The sequence below is a fragment of the Embiotoca jacksoni genome, unplaced genomic scaffold (assembly GCF_022577435.1).
Source record: "Embiotoca jacksoni isolate LCO1_2020_lvr unplaced genomic scaffold, fEmbJac1.0.p SCAF_3, whole genome shotgun sequence".
In the NCBI taxonomy this organism is placed as follows: domain Eukaryota; kingdom Metazoa; phylum Chordata; class Actinopteri; family Embiotocidae; genus Embiotoca; species Embiotoca jacksoni.
In genome coordinates this window covers 15,908,664-15,936,301 of record NW_027185381.1, presented here as the reverse complement: position 1 = coordinate 15,936,301, position 27,638 = coordinate 15,908,664, and the positions used below count along the sequence as shown (strand labels likewise).

The window sequence follows — 27,638 nt, the reverse complement described above, 5'->3', positions numbered from 1 at the left end:
ATTAAATATTTTATTAAGCTATTTTTCTTCAAAAAACTAAAAAGAGAGCAAAAATCACACTTTAGAAAGCAATTAAACTTTTCGAAAGAAACAAAGCACAAAGGCTGAAATGATCACCTAAGACAAACCAAAATGTGTTTGTGTTTGAATACAACAGCTATAAAAAAAAAATGCAACAACTGCTGTATCAACTGATAATTCATACAGAGTAGGATAAAAGGCTAATGCTGAAAGCACTACAAAGCTGACTGGGTTGGCACAGCAGGTCTTGAACAAAATAAAGACTAAAGTCTGCACTTTAGTCTTTATTTTCTACAAATTTTCTATTTTCTAATAAAACTACTTGAAAACAATCTCCTTCTTACATCGGTTATTTTCAATATCTCTTAGTTACAACTATGACTCCAAGTCAGTGTTGTAAAGGGTACTATTACGACAAAATGAAACATGGCTGGTTTTCAGGTACAGTAAAATACAGATGCTCTTCCCACCCCACCCTTCCTTTCCTATATTTATACATTCTCTTCATTTGTCACACTCTTATTCTAATTTCTACCTGGACCCTGTTTTTAGTTCCACTGGCAGGAACAGTCCAGAGGCTCTTGGAAGTTGTACTCCACGACTGTGGCGTTGCGAGAGCAGTAGAGTGTGACGGAGCGGGTTTGTAGTCCACTCTCACGGCAGCACTTACAGAACCTGGCGTGACTGTTGATGTTGAAGTTGAATATGGTGGCAGATGGACATTTACCATCGCAGGAATACACCGTGACCTGTAAGAGGAAGGAAACAGGGTAATGATAGAAGATATTAGACAACACATAATTGTAACTCTTTAAAACATATTTCAAATTTTGTTTCCATCAACTAAGCCTCCTCATTTTACACTTGTTTGTCTCTTTTGTCGCTCACCGGTGCATTGCTCCTGCAGTCATCTTTTCTAATGGTGGTCCGAATTGCCACACGCTTACACGTCTTGCCATCCTCTTTACCTACACATATGTTCACCCAGAAATAAGATACACACACAGAATAACACTCAGAAACATATCCGGAAATATTGGACCCTCAGAGTGATGACATGGCATCACTAACACACCACACCACACCTTCTAACAAGTTCAAATATACACAAAGAAATGTGCATGCACACACTGGTTCACACTCAAATACACGCGGATCATTTTACCACAGAGACCTCACACACCCTAAAATGGCTATTGAACAGGGCTCTTTGTTGCCCAGCAGTAGGAGCTTGCTTTGATTGACAGCTGGGTGATGAAGGGGGGAGGCACAGGTCTCACAGCAGAAACCCACCGAGTGGCAACTGACCTAAACGTAACCCTCTTTTTAAAACCAGACAAGTTTGTCAAATGAATTCAGTGCAGGCCTGGAATCTATGAAGAGTAGATGATCTCTGCTTCTTGAATGACTGTGAATTACACACTGGAGCTCATATTGTATCACAAGGGCTAATATTTTGATTTGATCAAGCCTGTTTTTTATGTTATAAAAACTGTGTTTAAAGGATTAACCAAAAATGGAGAAAAGAGATGAAAAGGCAAACACAAAAATAGACCTCACACATCGTACACACTCACACACAGTTTGAAAGTGCAAGTGAATGAGTCACTGAGAGTCAGGATGCCAAATAATTACTGTAAGTGGGAATAGTGCAAGGTGGTGGTACCTGTGTCACAGTTAGTACTACCAGTGGGCGTTACAGGATTAACGGTAAATGGTAAAACACCCACTCCAGAACCTGGGAGCATCGTCGGGACCACAGCCGTCCGGTCCAAAGAACGTCGGGAGAACACAAGGTTATGTTTTGTTCAGAAAACACAGTTTCATGTCACACACAAACACACAGAGAACGGAATCAGTGCAGCCGGCATGCACATGGATTTCACTTCCTTTTTGGTCGGTCCAGGCAGCCAGCCAAGGAACGCAGTCATTTGATGTACTATAAAGCTCAGCAGGGCAAATCTCTAACCCCTGCACCATCTCACATCCTCATTGGTAAAACACTCACTGTGGAACACCCTGATTGGCCAAACCGCGAAAGCAGGCAAGCGGGTAAGGGTGCAATGCTGAATCCAAAGAGAGAGAGAATATCACCACTGCATGTTTACGAAGGGTTTAATCCACACAAGTTAAAAAAGTCACTCAATATCGTGAAGCAGTCATGAGGAACAGTCCACAGAGTACAAGTTCAGAAAGTTAGCTGATCACTATCAAATGACAAATGTAGTGTATATCACTGTATTTAATCTTTTATTTCCTTAACATTTCCACCAAATATGACTTCTGTTTGAGCTGTGCTGGCTCTTGAATATGTCAACAGAAGATTTGGGGGACACCTAGGGATTTCAAAATGTAGTCATAGGCCAGCAGGACTTATCTCCACCCTCTACAAAAGGCCACACCCCCAACCATTCAGCCAATAAGCCCAGCCACTGCCAGGCAACAAGGCGCTCACCCCTCTAATCAACTGCTCAAAGCATTAACAGAAGCCCCGAATAAATTTGAGGACTCACATGTCCTGCAGCAACCGTCCACGTAGCTCTGAACAACACCACCATTCTGCAAGAGGACAGCAAGATAAGGAAGCAGTTAAAGGGAAAAACAATTTAAAGGTAACCTAAAAGTCCAAATCTAACAGTTTAATACATCATGTGGGTGTACCAATCGATGAGTCACCAGTCAGAGGTGAGAGATCAAGTTTGAAAGTTAAAAAGGTTATTAAACATTTATCAACTGCCTGAATGACTGAATAACTGAAATTAAAAGTGTTTTCATTCAGATGTCCTGACCTGAATACATTCTGTATCATTGAAAGGTGGGCAAACCACCCCAGAGGCAAGTATCATCGCTCCCACTGCTGTTTCTATGCAGTCGTAGCGCGTACAGTTCTCCACCCAGGAACTCCCTGCCTGCACACACAAGCAGAGTTAGCAGTGCTTGAAAGAGGAAGGATCGAGCACATGTGAATGTAGATCGGCTTGTTCTTACGGTGAAAAGCTCTGTAGTCCCGTTTTCGTTACTGAAAGTACAGGAGATATTTTTGCAGGAGCCACAGCACACCTGAGGGTCCATGGATGATACGTACATCTGGTGCTAAAAAGATGAAGTGAATGCACAGGTTAAGGAATAACTGCATGCATGAGGAAATATAAGGGGAAGCGGTATAAAAGCTTCAGTTGAGATTAAAATCACCAGAATGCTTCTCACATTGATGTGTGAGCCATTGAAATGTGACGGATACTTACTGGTCCACATTTTTGGGAGCAGTTAACAGAGGTGATTTCCATGGCATAGAAGCCAGAGTCTGGATCTCTGTGATGCAGGCACTGCACAGTGTAGCACAGTTCTCCCTCAAAATACTGGACCAGAGAATGGCCTGGGCCCAGCACTGTCACCCCTTGGAACAGACACACCTCTGCCTTCTCTACACATGCACACACATAGACATGGAGTAAATGATTCTATTTACGTGTCAAAACGTTTTTTCATGGTAACTATGAAAGCATCAGGCAGTGAGGAAATTCAGTAGTATGAAGATAAATAATGTCTACACTATTATGAGGTGTCTGTGTGCTTTCAAGCATGTATTACACATACGGCATGTGTGCTGAGGACAGCCACAGTTGGTGCTGCTGTCTGGAACCTCAACCAGCACCTCCCCCTGAGAGAAAACAGAGCGCTGACTTAACTTAATTTGCTTACTTTCTCTTTCCTCTGGCAAAAACCTGATTAGACAGTAACTTCTGGTGCAGCTTTTTGCTGACTTACCACCTGACAGATGGGGAGAGAGCTGTCCTCACATTGGCATTCTGGGCATGACAGACAGAAAGTTAAATGGAGAGGTAGAGTGAAGTTTATGGAAGTATGTGGCAGGCATAACAACTTTGGAGATGACTGCAATCATCAACACAGCAGTGAATTGACTCGAGTGACAAATACTATATACGAGTGTGCATATGTGTGTGAAAATGAATGTGAATGTGTACCACAGTGATGCTGGGGGCAGCAATGCCCTGGGACAGCAGTTTGAACCAATGAGAGACCAGGTGCACAGCTCACAGATGATTCGGGGCACAGATTGGCATCACACACTACAGTACAAAGGAGTACAAATATGACTTTGAAGACAAAGATACAAACAGACCAGCGCAAACCAACACACACAGCTTACCACAATAGTACTGCGGACAGCAGCTGTTGGTGGTGTTAAGATCCACAGCCAGAATTTCTCCATGTGAGCAAGTTGGAATGGGCTCAATGCATGACTCACACACTGCTCGGACGGAAAACAAACAAACAAATTGACTATTTTACTGCTGTAATTGATGGAAGTGTGAAAGAAGGAGCCATAGCAGATGGCCAACCTCAATCCACAGACAAATGGTTTCAGACTGACCTGTGAATGACAGTTAAAACTTACCACACAGGTAAGAGTAGCAGCAGGATTTCTGCCCCCTGACCTCGACAAGGAACTGATCTTCCCTGCAGTCAGGGGCAGAGACAGGAGGGCACGCCATGGGGTCACACTCTGAGGAAAAAACATTTAGTGTACATTAAATTTCAACCCAAATGTCATATTTCCCTGAAAGTTTACAAAATGTCTGGCAACTGCAGCAAAGAAATGAAAAATAGAGGTTTGTTCTGACCGCATCGGTACTCTGGACAGCAGGACAGAGTGCTGTAACCAATCACAAGCCTGTTCCCATTATCACAAGGTGGAGCATCACTGTTGCAGATGGTCATGTTGCACTCTGACCAGAAGTGAAAAACAAAAAGTACAGGGGAAGAAAAGATTAAACACCATCTCACGAAATCGGTCTCCAGAGGTTTCTTTTAGGGACGAATGATTTTCTTTCCAAAGATGATAACTTGTAACCTCACCGCAGATCTTCTTTGGGCAGCAGACTCCTTCCTCCAGTACATCCAGCACATACTCTCCCTCTCTCTCACACTGTGGCGTCGGGACAGAGTTGCAGTCTGGTTCGACTGCCACCACAGAGCCATTCTCCATACACTTGTACAGACAGCAGCCACGAGCGGAGCCATTCCACACCTCGCCAGGGCCCCGGGGGTTCCCATCATTATCTGTGCACACTGTGTACACCAGAAAAAGGTAAATACACTGATACAGGTACATGTGAGTTGAAAAGTAATATAAAGCACAGTCAAAAAACCTATGCAGAATTTCAGACAGTACAATGTTCATAACAAAAACATGAAATGTTCTCTCACCGCAGCGGTCCTCAGTTACACAGTAAGGGGAGTCGGCACGATGCAGGATGGTTCCACCACGGCACACACACTCCTCCCGGATGAAGGAGCAGGTGGCCTCCTCGTAGTACTCTCGGTTCAGACAGGTGCGGCTGGTGCAGGTGCTCACACATGGCTGATACTCCTTACCAGGGGGACATCGCAACGCTACAAGATGACACGTCTCTTAGCAACGCATCAGCAAACGGGGAACGCGAGTGCATTAATCTGCCTACGTGTATGTCACTGTTTTGCCTGTGTCTCCTTACGGCAGAAATTGTGTCGTCTCCAGCTGATGCAGACCTGATGTGTGTAGCAGACCGCCACATACGCCGCCAGAAAGTCACACTGGTGGTCCTTGTAATGCAGATCCCCCGCCCACATGATGTCACAGAACTGCTCGGGAGGCACCTGCAAACACACAACCAGGCCATGAAGAGCTTCAACTAGTGATTATTGTTATATTCAGTTAATCTGATTATTGTTTTAGGTCATTAATCCACTTGTGTTTTACTACAATCAAGCTATGTGAATACCCTTCTGTACCTTGCTGTGGCATGGTGTGAAGGCTCTTTGATGGAGCATAGAGAGGCAGGTGGTGCAGTCCCCGGTGGTGCAGTTGTCGCCGACCCTGCGCATGTGTTCGGTCTCGTCGGTGGTGTGGACTCTCCACGCCTGCAGGAAGAGCATCATGTCTCCCACCTCTCTGACCACTGTGCCGTTGGGGAGCTTCAGGTCATCTTCTGGGTTCCCATCACAACAACCTGGCATCATGGGTAAACGTTTTTTTTTTTTTTTTTTTTTTTTTTGCAGCTCTATACACGAGTTATACTGCTGCATTAACAGTAAACAATATAAACGTGGAGTGGGATAATGTCTGTGTAAAACTGCCTAATTAAACCAAATGGTTCTCAACCTCTCAAATTGTCATATCCCATAATGACTCAAGTCAAAGTGAAGCTGCAGTTTAGACATTAAGCCTTTAGGTGCTGAACGATGGCACTTAGATAAATGAGACTGGTGCTGATGTCGTCAAAGCTTGTGTGTGTGTGTGTGTGTGTGTGTGTGTGTGTGTGTGTGTGTGTGTGTACTTACCACACAGACCACGAGTGGGTACAGACAAATTATTGGGAGCAATGTACTGCAGCACCATGATGCCCGTACTATGATACCACTGTATGCTGACCCCACCAGGTGTGTGGATCAGATACATGCTGCCTGTGTCTTCCACATAAAGGGAGTGACGTGAGAATGGAAGTTTAGCAGGTCTGTAATTTACCGTCACCTGGAGACACATAGACAGAAAAGAACCACATTACTTACATGGGTTAAGCTGAATATTTGGTACGACATTACAGAAGGGGAAGACTGTCACCTTGCGATCAAGTCGGTGGATAATGATTCTGGAGGAGGAGGTAGTGATGTTCAGCTTCTTAAAACAAAGACCAGATGTTCCACCTGTAGGACTCTGCACGGAACAGACATTAGAGACTGCAATTAACTGAATGAATACAACAGTTATTGACCATTATACAAAAACACAACTATAGTGAATGACGGGAAAGAGAAGAGACTGTACTCACAGTTCGTCTGATGGAGTTTACACTCTACAAAGAAAACAAAACATTTCCCTGAAAGCAACCACCAATTTTTTGGGGGGCATTTTAAGATACAGTTCACATTATTTAATTTGTATGTTACCTGACTGGTTGGACATTTCTCCACAGTGCCAATAATAGTCTCTCTGGGCAGGTTAACCAAGATGTAAGAACCATTGTCATACAGGGCCACGTTATTACCATCAAATGTGATCACACGCAGGTCTGACATCACAGTGCAGCGACCTGGCAAAAACAAACAGATTGTTGAAGCAAAGTATAACTCAGTCATTTGTAAAGTCTTTCTTTAATGCACATAATGAAACTTACATGGGCACTGCCACTGTGGGCAGCAGGCGTCTGTGTTGATGAGGATAGGCAGGCCCAGCAGACTGCACTGGGGTGGGATGGTGTTGTAGCGACAGTGGAGAGAGGAGTTGTGAAGCAGCAGCTCGCCATTGAAACAGATCAGCTCAGCACATTCATCAATGCGATAAGAGAATGGTGGCTGTGGACACAAATATACACATTTTGTTTTAAAAAGCATTTTTACAAGCCAAAAAACTCACAACTGTCTGCAGCTTTTTTTTGTATTAATAAACTATAATTAAACTAATAATTATTTATTCACTGATTTATCTGCTCTTTTTCCAGTCTCTGTATTCCCCAATTATTACCTACAATTACAAAAGTACCTAATGATAGCATACTGATGATTTAAAAAATACATTGCAGTCTTTATACAAGTTGTACTTCAAACATTTCCTAAGTTTTGCTTTATTCATAAAAATGCCATTGAACTGTTTTGGTTCAGAGTTCTTGATATTATGCATGATGGCTCACTGTCATACTTTCACGGCTCATTGGGACATTTGAATACAACAGAGGCATCATTAATGTCATTAGTAACACCTGTGCACTTCTTACTATGATGTCTGCTGATAAAAAGGCCTATTGTTGCTGAAATAAACACTTCAAACCAATGTAAGTGAATTCGGTCATGTAAGTAGACAATTACATTGAACACCTAACTGTCTCAGTTTCTCAAATTTAATTCAGATCTTTTATTCCAAGTGTTTGTGCGCGAGTGTGTTCATGAACAGTGTGTTTATGGCGGTGTATTGAACTGTATAACAGCAACACTTACTGTGCAGGGAGTAGTTGGCAGTAGGAATGGGTGTGTGGTTGATGTTTCCTCTGTTACAGGAGAGGTGTCAGGGCTTGTGACTCCTTCTGTAGTTGTAGACTCAGTCGTGGGCTCGATGGTTGTAGGAAGCAGTGATGTGGTGGTCACAGCTACAGTTGGGGTGGTGGCCTCCATGGTGACGGTCGTATCTGCTGGTATAGGTTGAGAAGTGCTCATGGATTTGGTTGTGGTTTCGGGTACAGAGGTGGGGGCAGTTGTGAAGACTGTGGTGTTTGGTGGCAGCATGGTGGGGGACGTTAGAGGAGGTGGGGTGGAAGTTACAGCGGATGTTGGCGCTGGTGTTGACGGTCCGGCAACCCTGGTCGGGGTAGGAGTCGAGGGTGAGGTGGCGGAAGCCAGAGTAGTAGGGGACGGTGGAGGAGAAGTGGACGGGACTGCAGTGGCCTCAGTGGGTGCAGTGGAGAGTGTTGCTGAGGTGACCAGTGTTGTGACCTTTGTGGTTACGGTGGTTTGAGTGGGGATTATTTCAGTTGTGCTGAGAGTGGTCATCTCCGGTGGGGTTGAGGGAGTGACGGTGGTAGGAGCAGTAGTAGTTAGAGGAGGAGGAGATGTGGATGGAGTGAGCACCATGGTGACACGCTCAGTGGCTAATGTTGTGCTGGGAGTAGTGGGAGTGGTGGTGGTGGTGGTGGTGGTGGCTGTGGTTGTTGTGGGCCTGACAGTCGTGGAGGAGGTAGTTGTGGCTCTAGCGGTGGTGGTAATGGTCGTGGCGGTTGTTGTTGTCGGCCGTGTGGCAGTTGTAGTAGTTGTAGTGGTTGTTGAAGTTGGTGGTGGCGGTGTTGTAGTTCTGTTGGACCGTGTCACATATGCAAAGGGTGTTGGAGTTGGGGGAAGGGACACACCTACAAGAGACGATTAATATTATAAGCACATATTTTGTATTGATTTAAAAAGTAAATAATTTAAGTATTATATTTCATAGCATTTTAAGACAAAAAACCTCACTGTACTCACAGTCTTCTGTGTAGACACACCTTCTAGTGACTTCATCGAGGACCATGTTCTTGGGACAACGTGGGAAGCAGCCTTCCACGCTGTAACATATCGAAACTATTTCAGTGATTGAGTTGAGCATTGATTATGTTGTTTGTATATTGAATGTTGTAAATTAGGCATGTCTCTTACGGAGGCAGGAACTGGCAACGTGTGGCATCTAGGTCACTGCATGTGTGGACACAAGGGCTTGCACAGGCCTGGTAGCGCCACTCGCACATCATGCGGTAAGGTATTACAAAAGCACTCTCTGCAGGAGGAGAGGAAAAACACCTGATTAGATAACATCTGTGCATACCTACTGTGCGTATAATGTGCGTGTATAGGTGTACAATGTCCACAAAAAGTATTTGTATGGAAGCTGAGAACTTTGTTTTAGTGCCATTATCTCAAGATTACAAATTACGAGGTGCTGTGAGGGACAGCACCTCCACGAAGCGAGGTTAGTGGTTTAGCGAGGTATTTTGAGACTAAATCATATCAGCCAGGGTTGTCAGTGTCACGAAGGTGTCTCTCATTTAAACTGGCTAGATCACCATGGTTACTTATGCTGCAAACTTAACCTTGTCCGGAGCAGGTTATGTTGGAGATACCGGATCAAAATGTAGGAAAGTACCGCCTACTGACCAATCAATTGTCAATTGATTTTCATCACCAATTGGTACGCAGAGTGAGAGTCCTCTGGGGGAGGCAGAGTGTTACCGACAAACCTCTGGGTCCTTCCCCGGTGATTTTTATGAGGTATAGATTAATTTCAGTGGTTTTTTTTACTGATATCATTCTACAACAGGGACTGATTGATGCACTAAAGCATTGCACTTGTTGCCTACTTATAAGATCTGACAGTAAGCCTACGTACCGCTTTGAATTATGATCTTATATTTATTTCTTATCTGCTCCTTAGTCCATTTGAATCCTCCGGGGCTGCAGGTGAAATGATAAGACTAAAACGTTCATACACATCATACACATCTAATAATACATTAATTTAATGAAATATGCACAAGTAATAGTCTGATCTTCCTGTGCACTTTGTGGTAAAGTGATATTATATATATATATATATCTTTCTGTATCTGCCTGAGCACCTTCTGCTCACCTAACAGGTCCTCTATTTTTAAATGTTCGACTATTTACCAAACTGTAAGGGATTGAAGCAGGTTTTTAGAGTGTCCTTTTTACAAACAAATTCTGCCTGACCTTTTCTTGACGTTTTTGCATCTGCTTTTCAACAACAAGTTTCAAGGTATTTTAGCAATTTAGTGGCTGTATAAATTAAACTGCCCTTCAGTTCACAGGTGGCCCCAGCGGAATAACCACAGTTGTAGTTGATCACATTAACGATGGGCACGCTTCATTAATGCTGTGTCTCAACTCTCATACTTACAATTGCTATTTTGAATGCTTAAGTGTACTCACACTGACAAGTTATGCAAATTGCAGTGCACTATGGGTATCCGGAAAGTGTACTCAAAACAGTCAATCAATTGAGCGTGAAATGCTGGATACTTAACAACTTTAACGGTCGCCATCATGGCTATGAAGCAGAAAGGACAGGACCACCTTTTCAAACTGCCGTGGCTGAAGAAACTGCTGCTGTTGCAGCAAGTTGTACACGTCCACACGAAAGTGGTTATTTATCGCTAAGTACCACTGTTGGTCAGAAGCCATCAGTATATTTATTGAGCTTGCGAAACACTAGGCACAAATGCATTCAAATGTTACGATAATTTTTGGTCAGGACAGAGTGGTAGTGTGTGATTTCAGACAACACTACTTTGTCGAAATACATGCACTGCACAAGTACGTGCACCACATGCAAGTGTATTACATGTCATTGTAAAAAAGGGAAGTACGCAAGTTGAAACACAGCAATAGTTAGACAATGAGAACTTGGTCAGTTTGGTGCTATTTAAATGGGTTGTGTTATTTATATATCTACAGGGGAAAAAAATCCTTAGAATTGTCCTAAATGTTTTGTTATGGATCATATACCAGTTTATCTAACATTTTGTGAAATAACACTATGAACTTCATGAACATTTGCTGAGTTATATTTTTCAAATACGTCTTAGTGCCATTGTATGTGTGTTGGGTACATGCTTGTGTCTCTGACCCTCCAGTGTGAAGCTGCTGCTGGCTTTGAAGCTCTCTGAGGTGTCGTATTTTTGAGCCCTTGCAGCAGTGCGCGTCAGGGTCAGAAATATTCCAGGTTGGCCGATGAGCTCGAATGAGGTGTGACCTGGCAGAAACAGCCCATGGTGCTGGATAAAGGTTGCTCTTCGAGTGAACTCGGCCCCTCGACTCCAGAGCTCCAACTGAAGGCGACTGCGCCCTGACACTACAAGGAAATAATTTGGTCTCTCTGCAGACTCCAGTGACACCACAGGGACACCTGGGAAAATAAGCAAGTTTGGGTTAATTTAGCCAAAAACAAAGAGTGCCAGTGCCTAAGGGTGTGAATGTGGATGCTCACGAGATATTCTGTCCTTCTGCAGGCCCGCTATGATCATGAAGTTGAACAGTAGGCCGGGGGCAGGCAACTGGCCTGGTCTTTCTCTCACCAGTGGAAACACTGAGCTGCTGGTGCGATTCACTCCAAACATGGTGTCATTATAGATAGCACTCACCAAGGAAAATGGGCCATCACCAAGCTCTGTGGGAAAGTGAGAGAGGAAATGAGTGTGATGACAAGCTTGCAGGAAATCGGTGTAAGGTCTGTAAATACACAAATAACAGGTCAAAAAATAGTTCATAGAATATATTCACTCATACATACCTTGATTATAATATTCACAGTCATAGGCTGAAAAAAAGATCAGAAGTTTAAAGCATTTTAATTGCACAAAAAAAATGACATGCAATATCTAACAGACATGAATTAAAGTGGGTCAGAGAGGTGAGCAGGGTTTACATGCCTGACCAACAGAGGAGATCAACATACTATGAGTACTTTACGTGTGCATCTGTCTGTGTGTGCATACTCACGACAGACAGAGGGTGATCTCCAGTGTATCGTGACTCCCTGTTGACAGCATTTGTGAGCATATGCAGCGATGGATGTACAAAGACACTCACAGTCTCCCCCACGGTTACAATTGCAAGTGTCTGTCAGGCAGTTCCTATAGAACCAGGCCACATCAACCTGGAAGGTACACACAACACGTATACGTGGTCACATACAAACACACACACACACACACACATATATATAGGCACACGCACACGCACACACAAACACACAGATAATCATAAAGTGAACCAGGCCAAATCTCGCTGGGAGTAACTGAGTTAGGTCTTGTTTAGTGGGTGAGCAGTTCTCAATAATTCAGACAGGAAGGAGTGAGGAGATTTCAGGACAAAGAAATGTGGGTCAACCTCTGGAGCAGAGGGTATCAGATTAGCTCTATGACAAACACACAAAATGCATCAGCAATGAGTTGCTCTGTCCAGAGGCAAGCCTAACAGGGTCTTCATTTTTTGTCACTGGCTACTGCAATGCACAGAAACAGTAAACTTCATCCCTGCAATCTGTATTAATATCCTTTCAGAAGATGTGACAAGTAGACATTGATTAAATAATATGCTGCATCTTGGTTGGAGAAACAGGGTTGCATTTCAATATTAGAGTCATTTTACTAAAATAATACTCAGTTATGCCAAACTTTTATTAGTTATGATGAATCCCTAAAGAATATGTGTTGATGAAGCCTGTGAGATGGGGAGAGTATCAGGAAAGTAAAATGAGATCAATCTATGATATGTATCCTCCTTATACATATTTTACTAAAAAAGCAATAGTTACTGTAAGTGTATCACTCTTACAAATACCTGTCTGAACGGTTTATCGTCAATGTCTCTGAGTTTGAGAACAGGCACCGGCTTCCAAAGCTGTCCCTCTGTACTGTGCAGACAGTACAAAGCACTAACTAGACAACAATTTGCATTTTCAGAACAATGACAAGTACATCTGAGTATAAATAGAGTTGTTTTTCTTTAGGAAGGAGAGCTTTAAAAGTGGAAATGTACAGTGATGGATTCCATCTCATTTCTGTCTCTCTGATTAGAACGTAGAGAAAACTACAATAATAGAAATATATGACTAACTTTCCGGGGGTTTAATATTTTATTGTTTTTAAACTGTCTGAAAGCATAAGAAAAAGCAAAGCTTCTTGTTAGTCATTAGAAAGAAAAACTTTGTTTGTGTCCTCTAACCATCGTCTGATACACTGAGGCCCTGGATTTGCTTATTTGTGTGAAACCGTCTTGTCTTCATTGATGCAGCCAGAGAAAATAACTCTGTCTGAAAATGAGCAAGATCAGTACAGTTGCCACTTTGAGGAATATGAAGAAGATAACCTCCACAAAACCTGTCGGTTATTTATATGTAATAAATTATGACCACATGTCCACACGCTCCACATGTTATGGAGGTCGATGTCCCAAAGACTGTCTACATATAAATTTGGCTCCATCTACTGGTGGATATAAACACTATACTGTAATAAAACATTGAGATGTGTATCTGTGCATTTGAGCAACCAAGAATCTACTGTGGTATTTTGTATTTATCTCAGAGAAACACTGTATTTTCTGAGATCAATTGAGAGTTGTTCCCATGACCCCTTACCAACCCTTCCTCCTCTGTTCCAAGCAAGATAACCTTTCTGCGGCTGCATTCAGTCTGCAGGGACGTGTGTGTGTGTGTGTGTGTGTGTGTGTGTGTGTGTGTGTGTGTGTGTGTGTGTGTGTGTGTGTGTGTGTGTGTGAGCATCAGTTCATTGGCACTCACCACGTTGTGACAGGGCGCAAAGACATCGCTGTAGAGGAGAGCACACTCCCTTTTGGCGTACGGCTGTCTCCCCAAGTCCCCTTCACACGGTCGCTCAACTAAATAGTCACTTTCACACTAAAATGTACAAAACACACACACAGAAGGCGATCAAGTGTCTGATTACTCTTAAATATCACGGCGGACTCGGGGGAGAAAAGCACATAAATTACAGGAGAGCAGTGAGTGAGTGAGATAGACAATGACAGAAAGAGGAAAGGGTAAAGGGAGAATCAATGGAGGAGAGGCGATGAGCTGAGTCATACCTGTCCCAGGGCCCAGCTATCTCCAAAGTTTTGTGCGTTATTGACTTCCATGTGGCTGGAGGTGGTCATGTCGTTCACTGTCACGCTGTCAAAATTTCCACATAACCCGCTGAGAAGGCCCTACAGGAAAACAATGGGCAGTGAGTAATAATTTTAGATTCCATTCAATATAACTCATTCACTTTTAATATGTATATCTCATACAGACCTTCCACTGAGGTCCAGCTCTGATGTGTACAGTTGTCTTGCGGTCCCAGAGGAGGGTCAGATCCTGATTGGGGAAGTGGATCACAATGTAGTAGCCCGCTTTCCACAGTTCAAACTCAGACCCTCGACCCACAACAGTGGAGGGGCTCTAAAACAGGAAAAACAACATCGATTTAGTTCATATATTTTCAAAGGGCAACAGACATAGGCACATGGCTTGATTGGTATTTAGAGAGTGTGACTGTGCGTTTATAGCCTGTACAGGGTTGCCAGAGTTGTCAGTGAAGTAGATCTTGGTAAGTCCCACGTGAATAACCAGTATTTTCATGCAGACAATGCCGCTCTCATAGCAGTCCTTGTTTTGGGCAACAATGGACACCTCGGTTTCTCCTGCACTCTGGTGAAAGGGGAAGACAAAAATTTTACTGTTGTGAGGAGAGGAGGTCTTATCAGCTCCTCTCATCTCTGTCCAATAAACACATGGTTTTGTTTGTTCAAAATTTTCCTTTTACTAAATCCATAGCAGTCAGAACTGTAATATCTGAACAACACATGGCTGATTTAAATTGAAAAGATGATTCTAGCAGTTCAGGAAACACTGTCATTCTGGATACATCAGAGGGTGACAAGAAGAGGAAGCAAATCTAGGCAATTAGGACAGCTTTGACCTGCTTCCCCATTCTTTTCAGGTCTGCGCAGTGGCCGGCAGTCTGCTGGGTCTGAATCAGAATGTCTGTTCTGCTAATTCTAATTCTATATCCCTGGGAGCGCAGGAGCCATGGGGTTTGAAGTGAACACTGGTCTCTTTGTGTTGCCACCGCTTTGCACAACGTCTGCTAGCATTACCGGGGTGCAAACCCACCTGCGCACACACACATACACGCCTTAATCTGCTCTAATTAAAACCCACTCTCTCTTCCAAGATTAGAAACGAGCTTGGATCTTCTTTCCCAGATCCAAATCAGTGTTGGCCAGGAAATGTTGAGGATGCTCCTCCTTTGCCCTTAAACGCATACCATCAATCACACACATGCAGCTTTCTGACACAGTCTAGCACAAGCTCTCAAGACACTAACCTGATTAGCATTTCAGTGCCACAACTAAATCCATTTGTCACTGAAAGTCAATTATGTCATTTTACGCCTTTATTTGCACTTCATTGTGCACAACAGAAAGTACTTGAACAGATCCATACAGACAGGCTCCACTCACTTTAAGCAGGTAGACCTGACAGTCAGAGTGGTAGTCGTACTCGAGACCGTCAAAGGTGTGGTAGTGTCTGTCGCTGTAAATGGTACACACAGCTGGACATGGGGAGTAGCTGCAGTTAAAGTAACCACGGTGACACAGACTGAGGGGATGGACAGGAGCACATGACAGGAGCAAAGAGAGAACAGAGATGAGACAAAATTTCTAATTCATGCCACACATATTAATGATAAGTTTACTTCGATAGCTGCTTTCAGATTCAGTTGATTAGAGATGTATTACAATCCTATATGGATAGACATGATTGTATTTCTACTGAGTCTATAGGAAAATACAGATAGTGAGTTGAGTCAAGGCATATACCATTTGTAGCATGGTGTTTCGACAGTTTCTCCAGGCAGGTATTCAAGTCCGAGCCAGGCACAGGGACAATTCTCTGGATAGTAACACTCTCCCTGGTGTAGGACCAGCCTTTATAGATAAAACATAGGTAGGAGGTACAGAGCATGCAAACATTTGACTTGAGACCATACCTGCGGTTTTACCCATTAATTACAACTGACTAACACTCCAGCTTCCAGGCAGCCACTGTCAGATAGTCAGTTAAGCTTTATTAATTCAGGAAATCTCAGTGAGATTAAAAATCTTTTTGTGAGACCTAACAATAAATTACATATACACAAGATTCAAAAAATTAAATCATTCCCACAAAACAATAATTCATGCATGCACACATACATAACCCCACTAATTAAAAGAATCATAAATATTATTAGAAATACAAGATAGTAAAGCTTTGAAGTCTCAGAGGAATGTTTCTAACTTCAAGTTGTGTTGCAGCTCATTCTAGTTTAAGGTGCATAGCACTGGAAACCAGTCTTCCCAAGGTTGGAGTTGGTATGAGGAACTTTCAAAGCTAATCTTTTCTGTGATCTGATGTTGTGGTTATTAGCTATAAACTCAATAAAAGACGTTCTTGGAAGCTGAAATAACAAGGCCTAAATGAAGACACAGATATGCTGATGCCTTCTAAATGCCAGTAGTCTGACTCACCAGATGAAGAATGTTGGTATAAACCTGTGATTGGCCGACTATGTCAGTCGACCTTTTCCTTCCTTTCTGCTGTCTATGTGCTACTTTTTCAAAATCCCCTTTGCAACAACAACCTACGCCCTGAAAAATGGTAACTTGTGATTTGGATCATAAAATTAGGCAAGCCTGCTTGTTTTTTCAGTCTTTAGTGGGGATTTTTAGCCATTTTATGCCAGGGCTCGCCTCCCACATGCAAATGCTCCACCATGACAAGCCCCCCTTAACACTATTTTGCAAGGGCACCATTGCTGCATCCTCAGTTTAGCACCACTCAAGATGTCTGTGAATGTTTTAAAGAAATACAAACAAGCCAGTGCCCCCCCCTCCCTATACCAGAATGATAAGTTGGTTTCACAACAGTATGAAAATCCACTTGCAGAGATGTGATTTTTTTTATTTTGATATACAGTGGAAGATTCATTAGAATGAACACTTAGCTTTCCTAAGTCGTCTAATGGTAAAGCAGTTGCAAGCAGAGACTACAGGAAAATAAATGTTTACCCAAACAAAGCACTAATCCCCTGAATTCTTTGGAGCATCCACAAGTGGATTATCTAATGAACTGAAAGACGTGGCTGCCTCGAAGGTGGGACCTCCCTCATGATGTCATGGTATGTTTTGCTAAATTGTCTGAAAAAAATTATCTCATGGTCTATTAAAAACAATACACAACAGTGTAAGGGAGCAAGGAGCTTATATTACCCAGGAGGGCAGACACAGCCAGGTATGCACGGTGTGTTGGGTGGACAGGTGAGGTTCAACATGAGGTTACGGCAGGTTGTTGCACAAGCGACTCCTCCTCTCTGCTCAGTGCAGCTGTGGTACACTTTCCCCTCTGGACATTCCCCGACTTCTACACTATCAGGCTCTACAATGCACACGCACACGCAAGCGCACACGCACACGCACACACACACACGCACACACACACACACACGCGCGCGCGCGCGCACACACACACACACACACACACACACGCACACAGGAAAATCAATGCCTCAGTCGCCTTAAACGTCAACGGCAACAGCCAGTCATGGGAAACAAGCTACAACTACAGACATAAGGCTCTTGATTTCAGCAAGAGGGACATAGCCTGAAACACCACTTTGTTGTTGGAACGAACGAGAGAAGGAACTGGAGGGAGGGGGGAGTGCGGAGAGGTTACCTTTTTCCTCTGGCACGCACTCCATCTTCCCATTTCTGCACAGGCTGATGGAGGGGACAGGAAGGGAGAGGAAAAAGGGGTGAGTGTTTGGGAAAGAGAATATTGTTATCAAACACAAGGTTAGTTTAAGTGCTCTACGTCTCATTTGACAACCACTCAAGCTTTGACTGCTTTCTCAAATGCATCAGACAGTGTGTGCAAGTGTGTTACTCTGTGTGTAGTTGGGGAGGGCAGCTAAAGTGAGTTCAGTTCTCAGTGCAGGTTAAGACCAGCTGTGACTCACCAGGGGCCAGAGGCACTGAAGGTCACCTCCCCTGGCTGTGACACACCACCCATGGAGTAACAGTGACACTGTGACCTGAGGAGAGACTCGTGACATTAATTTGATTACATGAATTAATGATGATGCTTCCGGTGTTGATGTGCTGTGTGCTTGTGCGTGTCTTTTCAGCCAAAAAGCAACTATAACGACCATCGTAAGAATGATGTACGAGGTGGGTAAGTCTTACAGTTGCACACAGCGCTGGCGCACATCATCATAGTAATTGCCTTCGGCACAGCCACACCCTTCGGCACAGTCACCAGGGTTACACGTCTCAGTGCTAGACAGAGCACGACAGGACCGGCCGCAGGACGACACACACGAGTGGTACAGCATACCTCCGAGACACACCACTCCTGTAAATCCCACACAGAAAATAATAAAAATATATTTTTCAGCAAAGGTAGTTCAGTTTACACATACAGCCCCACGATTTTAATCTATGGCTATTTTGAGTGATGCACATTTAAATACAACGAGTCTAAAGGGCATTGAGGCAAAAATTCATATTAAAAAACGCAACCCAGAAGACAGAGACTTACCACAGTCTGAGACATGTGATCTGAAATTAATGTTGACTCCATGTTTGGAACAGAGGTAAGTGTAGTGAGCCAGTGCCGTGCACAGACAGCTGCTCCCGCAGCGACAGGCCTGATAACGGCACTGCTGCTGGTAGATGTTTGGACTGATGTAGCTGTGGCATGGAGCAAACACGCTCCCCAAAAGCACATCGCAGTAGGATGCGTAGAAAACTACAACATAAATACACACACAGTACTTAACACATTTGCAATTCTGATCTGAACGAGCTAAGATAGCCTGCAGCTAAATCTGGTAAAACTCACAGTGCAAGACAGAAATCAATAATGTTAGAATGTATAGTACAGACTGAGGAGCAGCTAGCATTTAAACCCATGAAGTTTACCCTCATGTGAGGCATGGCACAATTACACGCTACATGAAATCATTTATTTGATTAGGAAAAAATGATCAAGTATATCCAGAGGGATACAAAATTATTACCATTGTGCTGGTTCATCTCACATGGGTCTATAATGGGCAGGTTAACCGGAGCAACACAAGCAGACGACACCTTCCAAGCATTGGCATGAAGCTGAGGAGTGCCCTCTATCATGCCTGCTGGAGACCTGGACACACAAATATAGTCAACGACAGTGACATTTTCAGCATTGACCTGTTAGAGGGAAGTCATGGCTCACAGAAAATCATCTCGTAGATTTCCATTGAAGGTTCCACAGAGGCCCAACGTCTGTCCACGCCACTGACTGTCCAGATGCACGTAGGCCCGCCCCCCTCGACCATCGTAATGCAGCTTCAAACCAATCCCTGCCTTCAGCTGTGTGAACACAGATGTCAGCTTCCGCACCTCGACGGCATCTACAGATCCAGGAACATAATGTCACAGAATCACACAATTGTTTAAAATTTGAGGCAAAAACGATTATTGTAATTTGATCTGTCAACATGTAATATAAACCCGTGATGTATCAGTCACAGCTTTTGTGATTCCTACCATCAACATAGGGCAGGGCAGGCGCTGGGTTGACACCAATTATCACCTCGCCCTCTTTTGTCAAAGTGATTTGACGACTCACGTCTTCATCCAACACCACTGTCACTGACTGAATACACACCTGCTGCTGTTAACACACACGCAAATACAGGAGAGCCAGTTACATCTACAAAGAAACGAGACTGCAGGATTGGTAGGTGTGTGCGCATGTAACTGTGTGTGTGTTACCTCTGAACAGGTGGTATACTGCAGTGTTATGGTGAATCTGCTGCTGCTGCGGCTCTTTGCCAGGACGTACTGACACGCCCCCGGCTGGAGAAACATCCTACCGTCAAATGTCGTCACGAACACATCCCCAACCACCGAACACTCCGCTAAGACGAGACAGGGGGAAGGGGAGAAGTTTTGAGGCCGAGTTCAGTGCTTCCCCTTTGCTTTCTGAATGCTCTTAAAGGGGATTCTCACCTGTGCAGTTATTCTCAGTGCAGTTCCACACTCCTCCCATGCACACACTAAAAAAAGAAAAGTCAAAGTAAATCAGCAGCACATTGGCCACGCTGTATGCTCACGAGGAAATACAGGCCCACACTCACCAAACACTGCAGCCCTGTTGAAGCACGTGTCCTTGTACATATGATGTTCCATGGTAAACACATGGACACTGAGAAACAGCGATACATGTTCCGTTCTGTAGGATAAGACCTGCATGGAAAGAGGAGAGGAGTTTATTACCCTTCACATACTGTGGTTTAAGTGAAGTAAGGAGGAATTTGTTAAATACCATCAGGACAGTAGCAGCCATCCAGACAATGCAGGTTGGTTCCCAGACACTCTTTCTCAAATGTACAGGTGGGTGGACAGCAACTGATACAGTCTCTGTACACAAAGCTGTCTTCACAGCCGTCATCTACATACAAAGACAGACAGTCGAGTTTAACAGCAAGGAGAAAACCTGAGCATGGATTAAAGTTGTCTGAGTATAGGTTTACACTAAACCATTTCGTATGGACTGAACCTGTGTTTTCACTAACAATGTAGAGCTGCAGTGGTGACTTACTACAAGAAGGGAAGCTGTCTCTCCACTCCCTTACTGGATATCCGACATGTGAGCAGGCTCGGGTGTACTCAACCAAGGCTCGACAAAACGTCTCCTCATCATCAGAACTGACATAAAAGGAGGAAATGATTTTGGGGACTTGGTTTCTACACAATAAATCTATACTTGAGAGAAAGAAAAAGGAGGTTTATCCAATCGTCAATGTGCTTGTTTTTTTTTACTTACACACAGAGGTCAGAGACACAGCTGGCAACGAAGGGATTTGGGTCAATGTTTTCATGACAGGACAGAAAGGGGAAGAAGAGAAGCGCACTGCATTTCTCTATTGCATCCTGCACAACAAAAATAACATAGTTAGCAATATAGCCCAACATTTATAACAGAGAGGCGCAACAAAGCATACACTGTCATTAAACATACAAGGACCATGATGGTTCTTCATGAGGTAAAACCTCAGCAAGATGCTTTTTTTTTTTTTTTCCGCAAGTTATCACATGAGCAGTAAAACTGTTTATATGGTGCACCTTGGCGGCCTGATTTGCTTTCGCAAATGTTAACAGTGAGTAGAAATTTTCTGTGGTTCTTACATCCATGTCTGACTCAGACTGGCAGGGCCCGTTGAAGTCGAGATCTACTGAGGGACAGGCTCGCTCATGAGGCAGGTCCACTGCCCAGCTGTTAGCAAACACCGCAGGCTCATCTGTCCGAATGCCTAAAAGACATTGCACATGTACATTATATGCACGTACACCCAGCAAGTATCCACACACAAAAGCTACAGGATAAAAGTGGATAACTGTTATTAGCTGCTTTTAATTTGTTGATCATTCTAACCTGTAAAACGTCTGTGACTATCTTGAAAAAAGCTATATAAATAAAATGTATTACTATTATTTATTATTACAAATAAATAGGTCTGATGAAATAAAAGTGGTCATTAAGATTAAATATATGTGTTCATAAATGCACTGTGAAAAACTAGTCCACAGAAGCTTTACAGCCAGAGCCTTTTTTGTTTACTCTCCTTCCCGGAGCTCATCCTCAGTACACTGGACAGCGCTCTGCCCAAACAAGCAGGGGAACATAGTTCATGTTACTGGTCATCTGAGGAAAGAGTCTTGCTTCTTCCAGCTATTCAAACCCAAACTACCAGTCCCCCACTATCCTTCTACTCTGGTCTCTCCAGGTCCCACCGCTGGTATAATTGGACAGAATCAGTGTTGAGTGTATAATAGCAATAATTGCAGTGAGTGGGTGCTGAGAGAAGGGATAAGAGAATGAGGGGCCAGTCAGGCCGGTCTTACCACGAGCAGTGGTGAGGTCATCACCAGCAATGTGGTTGAAGTTCCCACACAGGCCACAGGGGGCACCCTGGTGCTCCTCACTCATCTTCAGATAGACACCTGAGCCTCCATCCCAGGCCAAAGAGAAGCCAAACACACTCTTCACCAGCAGGTAATCGGCCAGTCGCTCGATAAACACACCACCTACAGTCTGAGGCAGACTTAGCCTGACATTTCAGAGAGGCAGAACAAGATAGGGAGAGATGAAGTCTTTGAAAATCATGCTCATAATTCTGTATTGTGACTTTAAGTTTACATTTTGTGTCGTAACATTTATTTATTTTTATTATTTTTATTTGTATTTATTTTTTTTTGGGGGGGGGGGAGATTATATAAATGTTCTCTTGTTTCTACATCATTGCAGATGAAACACACACACACACACACACACATACCTGCGACCTCCCTGGTGGACCCGATATCCAGAGATGTGGATTTCCTCCTCATTTGGGAAGAACAGACTGAGAGCTCTTGGACATGAATACACACTCCCCTCACACACTCTGCTGTTGTGAACCTGAGAAGAAAGGCAATGGTAAGGAATCAAAGTAAGGGTCACAGAGGGAAAAGTGCGGAAATTTACAAACAAGTATTAGCCACTGACTGTAACCTGAGCTCGCATAAATTTAAAAAAAAAAAACACTCAGTCACCTGTCTGATTATGATGCTGACATCTATGGCCACAAATACCTGATGTGGTATGCCCACTAAATTGCAGCAATAACTCGAATTACTATAGGTACACTATTACTATCATATAGTAGATGACAAAAGTCAAGGGTGACTGCAATTAGCATTATTTGTTCATTTAAAGAACAAGGCAGGGATACCCTTTGTTTTTGTCATTGTCAACAAATAACAAGTGTTAACGAAGCATTGATCCATCTAATGAAACTCTTGGAATTTTCCAGCCTCTTGGTGGCCCTCAGCCCAAAGCCTATTTGTTTCAATTGAAGATGTAAATTGTTAAAAAATAGGACACAAAAATCTAGTTTAATTTAATTTGTGGTGTAGTTATTATAAAATATTACTCAAATGGAAGAAAATAATACATTTATTAGGGGTGAAAAATAAACTACAGTACAGTGACCATATTGATGGGTAACGCATCAACATGTCAAACGTTTTCTGAAAAAAATGGAAGAATAAGTTCCATAAGGCTTTGGCTGAACAGGCAAAACTTGTTAGCAGGATGGATTTATTGTTAGTTTCGGTCTTCATGGGGTTGGCAGAAGATAAAAAAGTACCAGCAGAGTTTTTCTTTCAATTTAATCTAGAGAGATCTGCTGTTTAATATGAATTTTAAATGCAATTTAAGATAATTGAGAGAACTCAAATGGGTCAAAGTGCTCTGTTTCCAAATTAATTCAAGCCCAGCACAGACAATTTAAAAATAACCAAAATAACATGCCAATTACAGCTTATAGAAGATTGACAATAACTGCTGATTGGCATGTAACCTACTATTCTCACATATTTCTTGTTTCTTTTTTGCTGGCATAAGCAGTTAAATGCAGCTACATTTCAGTTTGTTTACACAACTTTTATTGTTTATTGTTGTTCAACAGTAAACATGGCAATGTATTTGGAAGCAGCGCTAGCATGTATAAATGAAGGCTGAATGCTGGCCTTACCCACACGGTGTACTGTGGTGTAGACGAGTGGCAGTCCTGGGCCAGGATGTAGGAGCAGGTTCCCGGGAAATAGAAGTAGATTCCATCAAATGTCTCGTAGTGGTGCTGACCCCACGACCTGCAGATCCCGTCTCTATCCTGGCCCTGGTTAGGTACTGAGAGGAAAAAAGGCAATTCACCCAGACAAGATTCTTGTCATGATGAAGTGGCTCAATTTTCACGTGGTGACACGAATATATTTCAGCAGAAATGGACACTTTACTGAACTGAGAAGGCCAGTCATACATCCCATCTCTTTTATTATCTTTACATCTTTCATCATCTTCTATTTCATTGAACTTATCAACAGAAAATGAACACTTGAATTTTCTAAAAGCCCTTTGTTATAGGAAATCCCCGTAGCTGGCTTTGCCAAGATGCTGCCCAAGACCATTTCCAAAATCTAAGGAGGTGGGTGGCGGTGATAGTGAGTCATATCTAATCTTATTAGTCTTATCTTACTGATGGTAATCTGAAATGGGAAATTTTTTTAAATTTGAGAAATCTTAATTACAAGATATCCGTTTTAATTAACATCATTTCCCACTCCTATTCAATATTTGTCCTCTGTTGCATCAGCTCTGTTGCCCTGATCTTTAATTAATCTGTGTTACAGCTAAGCTTTTTAAGAAACCTGCTATTATGACCCACTTTCATCCTATCTGTTTCCTTGAGTTAGATCTTTACAAAAAGCGTATTCTTTATCTTTTCAATGGTGTATTTCAGCATTTCATTTCAAGTCTCAGTTCAGTCACAGGGCTCCACACAACTATATTGTTTCTATCATGCATGTCAACACTTAATTAATTCATTGAAATGAAAAATTTCTTTACTGTGACCTCAGATCTCCTGATATACTGTATAAGGAGCCTGTTGAAAATATAGAAACCAGAAACTCCATCACTCAGCCCTTACCCTATTACTTTAGTTCAAGTGACTTCATATCTGCTTCTCTAGGGAGTAAGGTCTATATCTATGTGTGTACATGTGTGTGTGTGTGTGTGTGGTTTTAATTGAGATGGCGGGTGGTGGATTTGTATCAACAAAGAGAGACAGAGAGAGTTCTGGGGAAATCTGATAATCAATGCTGCAGTGTGTGCACGTAATTAAGGTTTGTTGAATGATTGAAGAGTCTCGTACGTACCCTCATGCTTGTATTATGGAGTGCGTAACTGTATTCTGTTATTAAAAAGTTATTGTTATTAGCCATGCTAACCAGCTGGTCTGTTGCATACCAGGAAAGGCAGTTATGTGGATGAGATGATCCTGAGTGGGCACAAAAGGAAGACATGTACAGTATGTGTGTGAATTACTCACTGATCTGGCAGCGGTCTCCCAGTGCCTGGAACTGAGCACAGTCGCACACACCGCCCTCCTGACACCAGCCACCATTGAGGCAGCCGCAATATTCTGGGAAAGACACGAACAAAGTCAAGTTCGCTCATCCCAGTCTGCCCGGGTAACGAGTTTTAAGTTTCTGTAAATGCATTTGGGAACACTTCAAAGGCAGCTTATTTACCTGAAGAGACATCTCTGGCAGTGTAGTTGTGCAAAATGCTGCGTGACAGAGTACCCTCCGACAGCAGTGGTCTGTATGTCTTGGAAAACAATTAACAATAGACACTTAGAGTAGTTCCTGAAATAATTCTCAGGCTATAATAGCATCACTGACAGAGTACTGTAACACTGGTGTACCTGCTGCTGTATGTTAAATGTTGCGTCAGGTTGAGTGGGAGAAAGTGTATGTGTTGGTGAGTGTGTCTCATTCTTTACAAAGACAGCTTTGTGCCGGTTAGGGTGTTGTGCGCATGTGGGTGCCCTGACCTCCTCTGGTTCTCTTAGGTGTAGTGTACAAACCTCCTCCCCGAGGAGATCCCGTTTCCTCCGGAGTGCATTAGCCCTTCTGCACACACACACAAACATGCACATTAGTGGGAAGAAACAGTCAGAGGGGAGACTTAAGTGCACTTTACACCACTTGAATTCAGACTCCAAACTACTCTTTACTGAACCCTCACACACACAAGTGCAAGTACACACACACACACACTCATGTATGCTGTCTCTGTCACACACTGTAGACAGAAACAGAAAGTGTAAATAAATGCATTTAGCATGGTCAACGAACAGCGAGCAACCTGTGAAAAATCATAGTGAATACTTCTTACACAACATTAATTAACATTGGACTGATATTGATAGCAAAGACATTTTTATATATATATATATATTTACCTCTGTGGTCTTCCTTCTGCCACTGAAAGTCGACTCTGAGCTCCTAAATTCAAAGTTATACAGTTACCACTCAACTTTTAACCTGTCAAAATAGATATTGGTTACTTATCTAATGTAAAATCATCTACAGCAAAAGGTGGATCCAGGGGTGTCCAGTCAGAATCCTTTTTTTGATCCACATCTGTATTATTTGTAATGATTTAACAGCTAGATGCCATGGTAGGACACGAGGATATGAGGCAGCAGGAAGAGGGAGCAGTCTGATATTCTATGATATTTATAAACGTCAATTATCTGTGGCACGGAGTACTGATAAACAGAAAAATGCAGGTTATTCCAAAACATATTTCAAAAGAACATGTTCTTAAATACTTTATGGATGTCGTGACTCGTTTGTGTAAAGAATATCTACGACTTGTGGTAGATCAATTCATGTACTTCCATGTCATTAAAGTTAACACTCGTATTTTAGCGGCAAAATTTAATACAGGGCTGTTATAGTAGGATTCTGAGGAAGTAAAACGGTGTGACTCACCCTCAAGAAACAGCAAGTGGGAGACTGAAAACGACATAAGAAGAAATCGTTTCACTGTCCACTTTAAGTTCATCTCAGAGTCCGAAAGGAAGTCCCGCCGAAACGTTAACGGTGCATCTCCACTGTCCCGAGAGGAAAAGGTTCAGGATGTTTGGTAGCACCGGGACGATGCCTCTTCGTACCTGGAAAACCTACCTGGTGTCGACAGCCCCCCCTCAGCAGATGACGAGTCGCCTCCACCTGTTGTGGGCAGGTAAACCTGCGCGGCTCTCCGTCACGCCAATATCCTCAACCCAAGCAGACAGAATTCAGCCACTCGCCTCTGGGATTTCTCTGAGTGAGCCCGCAGGTATATCACTCCATCACGGAAGTTTTCACCTCAAAAGTTATATGTCAAATTTCTGGCTGCTCACATGCACATGGGGTGGGGAGCTTTAGGAGACACGAGTAGACAGGCAGTTTACAAAGCTAGAGCTAGAGAGATTCAATTCAACTTCAATTCAACTTTATTTATATAGCGCCAAGTCACAACATAGGTTATTTCATGGCACTTAACACATTAAAGTCCTTACAACAAGACTTTACAATATTATGCAGAGAAACCCAACAATTCCCACATAAGCTGGGAGGGGGAAAACAAACAACCTCTTTAAGGGAGAAAAACCTCCAACAGAGGGAAGGAAAAACTCCCTCTTAACAGGAAGAAACCTCTGACAGAACCAGGCTCAGAGGTGGACGGCCATCTGCCTCGACCGGTTGGGGTGAGAGGAGAGCAGAGAGAGAAAAGGACAGCATAGAGATAGAAGAGAAGAACTGTTGGTGGAGACGACAAGCGCAGGGCAGAGACATGCATCTCCATGACGGGACATCTGCAAAAGAAAGAAGAAGCCCAGAAGTAACAAACGCATGAATGAGTTTTTCTGCCTCACGCTGAGGAAGGATTTTCCTGATTTTATTAATATTACGTAGATGAAAGAAGGCAGTTCTGGAGATTTGCTTTATATGGTGTCTAAAGGACAAATCCTCATCAAATATGACTCCAAGGTTCCTCACAGTTTTGCTGGAGGCCAAGACAACGTTACCTAGAGTAACTAAGTGAT

The 27,638-nt window shown here is 43.0% G+C and overlaps 1 protein-coding gene across 1 annotated transcript; it reads right to left on the bottom strand.

Moving 5' to 3' along the window:
- Nucleotides 1-105: 105 nt before the first annotated feature.
- otogl (otogelin-like) lies at nucleotides 106-26,618 on the bottom strand. Its single transcript, XM_069162605.1, has 57 exons — nucleotides 26,539-26,618; nucleotides 26,004-26,046; nucleotides 25,626-25,671; nucleotides 25,288-25,366; nucleotides 25,086-25,178; nucleotides 23,730-23,884; nucleotides 22,491-22,612; nucleotides 22,057-22,262; nucleotides 21,340-21,464; nucleotides 20,978-21,084; nucleotides 20,753-20,859; nucleotides 20,477-20,602; nucleotides 20,289-20,397; nucleotides 20,161-20,207; nucleotides 19,924-20,069; nucleotides 19,696-19,822; nucleotides 19,382-19,559; nucleotides 19,185-19,309; nucleotides 18,704-18,913; nucleotides 18,349-18,517; nucleotides 18,123-18,197; nucleotides 17,840-17,883; nucleotides 17,377-17,542; nucleotides 15,946-16,053; nucleotides 15,586-15,724; nucleotides 14,636-14,770; nucleotides 14,375-14,521; nucleotides 14,167-14,286; nucleotides 13,862-13,978; nucleotides 12,058-12,214; nucleotides 11,849-11,875; nucleotides 11,546-11,725; nucleotides 11,186-11,464; nucleotides 9,202-9,319; nucleotides 9,031-9,110; nucleotides 8,017-8,918; nucleotides 7,200-7,377; nucleotides 6,973-7,115; nucleotides 6,855-6,878; nucleotides 6,647-6,739; nucleotides 6,367-6,556; nucleotides 5,818-6,035; nucleotides 5,541-5,682; nucleotides 5,254-5,439; nucleotides 4,903-5,115; nucleotides 4,668-4,772; nucleotides 4,442-4,549; nucleotides 4,193-4,294; nucleotides 4,008-4,112; nucleotides 3,790-3,830; nucleotides 3,619-3,682; nucleotides 3,267-3,445; nucleotides 3,010-3,114; nucleotides 2,811-2,930; nucleotides 2,535-2,580; nucleotides 910-989; nucleotides 106-770 (listed from the first exon to the last, which is right to left on the bottom strand). The coding sequence occupies exons 1-57, from the start codon at nucleotides 26,609-26,611 to the stop codon at nucleotides 570-572; spliced, it is 7,830 nt and encodes a 2,609-aa protein (XP_069018706.1). The 5' UTR covers nucleotides 26,612-26,618; the 3' UTR covers nucleotides 106-569.
- Nucleotides 26,619-27,638: the final 1,020 nt, after the last annotated feature.

What these genes read in the sequence shown, in the direction of transcription:
- otogl (XM_069162605.1), bottom strand. Translation starts at nt 26,611, where the DNA reads ATGAACTTAAAGTGGACAGTGAAACGATTTCTTCTTATGTCGTTTTCA. An exon ending in CACCACAGTACACCGTGTGG is followed by an intron (nt 22,613 to 23,729) that starts GTAAGGCCAGCA and finishes CTTTCTTCTCAG; the next exon opens with GTTCACAACAGCAGAGTGTG. An exon ending in CTGTCCTCAGCACACATGCC is followed by an intron (nt 3,446 to 3,618) that starts GTATGTGTAATA and finishes GTGCATGTGTAG; the next exon opens with AGAAGGCAGAGGTGTGTCTG.